We start from the raw sequence: 6,000 nt of genomic DNA, 5'->3' as shown, positions 1-6,000 counted from the left end.
CTCCGATAACATTAGCATCAGGTCACCAACGTAATCAAGATGCCCTTTATTGTGGCACTACTTAAACATCACACAATTAAAGTTTGACATTGAAAACAAACCTAGACACGCACGCAATTATTTCCTGGAAATAGTACCGGTAGAGAAAAAGAGGGATGTAACAATCTTATGTATGGGCATATACACAGTTATGAGACCCACATATTGTGAGTGACATAATGTTGTATATGTTCGATACAAGGAGTTACTTTCTCCTAGGGCACGGCCTTTGTAGGATGGCCTTTGTGGCAGCATTTAAAGTTGATAATCATCTCCATGATTTGGGAACATTCAGGGCATTTTGCGCAATCTCCATGGACCCAGCCAGAATTCGTGTTGGCTGTAAACTTGCAGCAAGTAACTGGAAGTATAATTTCATTATAGCGTTGTTTGAGAAGAACTTGGATTTCAGTACTCTTGTGCAGACCCTGCTTCCCGTCATTAATGCTCTTCAAGGCCATCACAACTTTTGTCCCGTTACCACTGAACACCAATTTATGCCCTTTACACAGCACAACCCATCCTTCGCCATCATTCATGTAGGAAAGCAGCATTTGGATTTCCTTTGTCTTTGTGTCCAATTCAGTTTCCTTCTGAGACTTGGAGAAGAAAAGTTTGTTTAGGTTCTTCAAGAAAATGCCAAGATAATCTTTCGCTTTGCATGTTTTTCCCACATTAAACAGCTTTATGGAAATCTCTTCACTGCTTATGTCAGGATCATTTGTCACCTTTGTTGCTTCGTCTTCAAATTTTTTGATCCAGGTCTCCTCGCCTCCATATAAGAAAATGTACTTCTCCTCTTTCATCTGATTGATTAAGTACAAAAAGTTTCCATCATTATAATTTATTTTTTTAATTCACTTTAATTACATGTTAGTTAAAACCAATTAAAACTCACCTGTTAACAAAACAACTTAGCACGAAAAGAATTGTGCTTAAATTATTTTTTGTATTTTTAATAGAGTTTAATTTAAATAAATTGTATCTTTGTTACAAATCCTTTTATTTGAAATATATGTATAACCCAAGACTGCTCACCATCTCCACGATATTTGTGTTGACAAAAAACTCGTTTTATAATGTGTGTAAAACATATTGTGAAAAAAAAAAATACCACCGTTATATGTTTATGCATTTATATTTATAAAATATAACATTACGTACCCAGGTTAATACGTCAGGAATGAAGTCAATGGTGGATCCAAACCAATCTTCTCTATTACGCAGCTCTCTTTCTCTCTCAAAAGTGAAAGGGTAGGCCTCTATTCCCCATGTCTGAATCATGTGGAATGCATCTTTATGTTCCACTTTCGCTTCTGAGCTCAACACCACGACAATAGGCTTGTCCTTGAATCCCCACTGCTCCTTAACATACTTGATGCCCAACACTGATGAAAACTGTCGCACTACGTACCAGAAGTACTTCTCGTTAACCTTGCACTTGCTTTGCACTATATCTGTCCAGTTCTTCACAATTGGGATCCACACAATTTCATACTGATCCTTCCTGCTTTCTTCTTCACAGATGGGCTTGAGAATCGAAACAACCTTTTCAGAGATGTCGAAGTCCGAAAAGAACAACAAGACTTTCTTTTTTCTCAACCCTTCAGTCTTTTTACTCTGCATGTGCAATATAATTATTATATTAAGCTATGTTAACACCACACGTCAAAGAATTATCTATTTAACTGAAGTACGTATTAGGCATAATTCTATTGAGTCAAAAGTTTAGTTTATTTATTTGCCTTATTTTAATTTTTAAATTTGATTAATTTTGATATTTTAAGAATTTGTTTTGATAAAGTATATTCATATGTTGTAATAATTTTTTATAAAATAATTAAATAATTAAGAAAATCTAACTTTTCACATGGCATAAAACATATAAGCACAATGTACCAATCTAACCTAACCCACCAAACCGCCATATGGGTTGAATTAGATTGATTTTTGCATATATAATGAGTTGGAAATTTCTTATAAGTCAAACTCGGGTTAGGTTGATAAAACTCACCAACCCGACTCATACAGGCATGCACACCCCTATATGATTGATAATAAAATGAAACTACTTTGCTTCATATTAGATTTTGATATTATTTATTTGTAGAAATCGTTAAAGTATAGACTTTGTTAATTTTTATGATATGTGTAAGACTAAGTTAAACATAATTTCTATCCGGTTCTATTATACAATTCTATATTAGCCCAACACTGTAGATACACTATTTTTAGAATTCAAATCTTCCATATATTAAGTGAAATTTTAGAATATATATATATATATATATATTTGGTTAAACAAAACTTTCATTAAAAACTAAGAAGTCAAAATGGCCCTAGTAGCGGCCGAAAGCCTACAATAGGAAAGCCCACGAACATCCGAACTAATCGAGGATGAAATGACAACAGAGGGATACATCAAAAACCACAAAATCCTCCTGAAGAGTACATCCCTCTTTAGCAAGGAGATCAACACATTTATTGGCTTCCTGAACACATACTTCGCTCTGACTTGGGGAAATTTTAAAATACGTTTTTACTCATTGAGATATCTTCCACATATTTGGTTAAAAAAATTTTGTTTACTTTTATGTCATCTATAATATGACATGACATTCCATATAAATTTATATTTGTAAAATTTAATTCGAAAATCCATCATGGACCATATGATAATTATACTTCATTTCATTTGAAAATTGTAAGGATACGTTTTCAAAAAATAAATGTTAAGGAGATTATACAAAAAAAAAAAAAAGTTTCATTTAGTATAGTATCTTTGACTAGCACAACAGTAATAATAGTAGTAGAAATAAAAACTAAAAAGTATATGTGATAAGCCAATTGTCTTTTCATCAGAGATTCGATCCCAGAAATGTATAATAGAACTAACCAATTCGTTATTTGATATGGTGGCTTGCTGCAAATTGTGCGATTCCTCGACAAATATTAGCTTCTTGAAGAACTCCACAATGTCCTGCAGGCTTTCTAAGTCTCTCTTAAACTTCAAATAAGCCTTTATTTCCGCTGCATTGAACAAAAAATTTGGTCAGAATATGTGCAACATATAAATTATCTGTATCAACTCAAATAAAAGCACTAGAAATATATGTGTTATACTCTAAAAAAAAAAAAAATCTAGTCACAAATTGAGGTGTTAATATTAAAGCTCATATCAAGTTAGTATAGGACTTAGAACACACCCACACAATACACACTTAATCAATACTTAATCAATATAAGATATCAAAATCTCCCCACTTAAACCTTGATGTCCTCATCAAGCCCCACTTTGTGGGGCAGTTTTTCCAAGCTTATATGGGTTATTGGTTTGGATTTGATACCATTTGTAATAAACCAAAGAAAATTACTAGTTACATATAAAACATATCCAAAATTATTAGTTTAGTCACTATTGAAATTTCTTGTGGTTGTTAATAAAGTCCAAATCAACCCGGTATATACTTGATGTGAGACTTACCACCCTCACACAACAGATACTTATTTGATATCCAATCAATCTAGGGCATCAAAGTAGCACTTATAGATAAAAGAAGTAATAAATCAGGTAGCATTATTTCCTGTGAGTGACATCAGTCTGAGTGGCTAACCTATTTGTCGATCGCAAACAGCTATTTGGTCTGTTAGTGATTTGAGGATGGAAGTGATTTTCCCAGTAAAGGGCAGAAGTTCCTGTGTGTTGTTCCTGAAATTGGAAACCATAGTCATTTGCATTAGAGAAGATTGGGAACCCGTATATCATGTCAAACCGTAGTTATAGTGATAGTAAAGAGTTCTACTCAAATGAATTCATCATATATTGTAGTTTCCACCTTTTTTTTTTTAATATATATCATGTCAAACCGTAGTTATAGTGATAGTAAAGAGTTCTACTCAAATGAATTCATCATATATTGTAGTTTCCACCTTTTTTTTTTTAATATATATATATATATATATATATATATATATATATATATATATATATATATATATATATAAATGTAGTACATTTCAAGGCCAAGGACTTACTTATCATTAATGAGAGCACATATCCGAGACATGCAATCTACGACAGTTATGATAGTCCAGAAAACGTCTATAGACATATTTTCAATGGCTAGTGAGAGTTCTGGTACATCCTTAGTATTATTTCCATCAATTCGTTTCTCCAACTCAACGACGCACTCAACGACATCCAGTGTTAACTTGATCAGAGTGTTAAGTTTACCAAATGAGTTCTTGTATTTCTCAACGCCTTGACGACCTAGGACGATGGGTACTTGCTTTAAGATTCCTAGTGATTTCGTGAGTTGGTCTGATGAGTCAATCTGATCAGCAAGGTGCGAGAATTCCCCATAATCCAAAGCAAAAGACGCAAGGGTCAACACAGCCTTCACATGCCATGGATAGCTTGAGAGAACATTCCTCAGAATTGATATTGTTGTTTCGTATGCGATTTCCTCACCCGGAACTTTGCATGCCATCTGACATTACATATTTGCCATTATGAAAAACACTTATGTAACTATATAGGATATAGCTAAATAATCACATTCATCTTAACATTTAATTATTCAATCAGTTCCACAGACTTTTTTATATTCATGACACACACACATGTATATACCTTTTTCTATTTAGCAAAATTTTAAGAGTATTAACAATTATACAAAAAAATATTTACAAATTAAAATAAATTTTAATAATTTATGTGACCAATTAAAAAATATGATAAATAAATTTCTTAATTAGTATTTTTTATTTAAGGTGATACGTTAGTTTGTAAAACTTGTTTGGTAAAATTTTTAATACTTTAACATATTTCTTGTAATCATACCTCGTAGGAAAGTCGCTTGAGCATACAGGGTGGAATGAAGCAGGCTTTAGGGGAACTTTCACCTTGGTTTCCCTTCTCCATATCTTTCGCTTTGCCCTAGATTATATCAAAAGTAACCATATGTGAGAAACATTAATTGAAAGATATATTAAGAGAATAAAAACTATTCAATAATCCATGCAATTTACAAAAAAACAAAAACAAAAACAAAAAAACAAAATATTTTTTTTTTACTGGTAATTTTTAGTGGAGGATTTAAATGTATAATATAATTTATATTAATAAAAATATATATAATAAAAAAATGAGGTGTAAAAATATGAGGGCTCAAAAGCTTATGTGATAAATATTATGAGAACAAAGAAAACTCAAATGTCATCTCACACACACAATATATATATATATATATATATATATATATATATACACATAAAATATGTGATTATTGTGAGATAGAGATTTCTAGTGGTCTATAATTGAAATATCAAAAAGTACTAATTAGTTGAGTTACAAGACTCTTGTAAACGAAATGATACTTACTCACGTACAAAGTATTTAAAATTCGAAAAAAAGAGGTTAAAAAAACATGATTAGTAGTATATTATTAATATATCTAAACGTATTAAATTATAACGTTGGTCTCTATGCTATTTCAAAAGATGAAGGCGGAGAAAATTCCTTGGGAATAATCGGCAGAGGGGTTTTCTTTTTTCTTTTTCTTTTTTTAACAAGAGAAAGAAAAGAGGAAAGAAAAACGTATAAAAAGTGTGTGGTAGTATCTTATACATATACCTGAACAATGTTATCAACAACAATGATGGAAGGGTTGAGAATGTTCTTCACAACATCAAAAAGATAAAAAGGGTCAAAATCTAACTTTTGTTTAGTTTGATTATGGGTGGAACGAATTTGTTTCTTGATCTCGTCCTCGGACATCTTTAGCACCCTCCGCATAGTGGGTTGCTGTGCGGAAACTGGTGTGTTGTTGCTGGCCATGGTATTGTGTATTACAAAACAAAGCTAGAAACAAAGTCAGAATAGAAAGGAGAAGTTGGCTTGTAGTAATGGTGTGGTGCAATAGCTTGACTATTGCCCTATTTATAGGCATCAGTATTGGA

General features: G+C 32.0%; 1 protein-coding gene across 1 annotated transcript; it reads right to left on the bottom strand.

Annotated features, from left to right (window-relative positions):
• Positions 1-254: 254 nt before the first annotated feature.
• LOC142634627 (protein SIEVE ELEMENT OCCLUSION B-like) lies at positions 255-5,878 on the bottom strand. Its single transcript, XM_075808920.1, has 7 exons — positions 5,675-5,878; positions 4,883-4,978; positions 4,075-4,529; positions 3,654-3,748; positions 2,936-3,069; positions 1,204-1,659; positions 255-845 (listed from the first exon to the last, which is right to left on the bottom strand). The coding sequence occupies exons 1-7, from the start codon at positions 5,876-5,878 to the stop codon at positions 255-257; spliced, it is 2,031 nt and encodes a 676-aa protein (XP_075665035.1).
• Positions 5,879-6,000: the final 122 nt, after the last annotated feature.

The sequence above is a fragment of the Castanea sativa genome, chromosome 5 (genome assembly GCF_040712315.1).
Source record: "Castanea sativa cultivar Marrone di Chiusa Pesio chromosome 5, ASM4071231v1".
NCBI classification, from domain to species: domain Eukaryota; kingdom Viridiplantae; phylum Streptophyta; class Magnoliopsida; order Fagales; family Fagaceae; genus Castanea; species Castanea sativa.
Note: the sequence above shows the minus strand (reverse complement) of the source record. Positions and strands in the feature narration are given on the sequence as shown.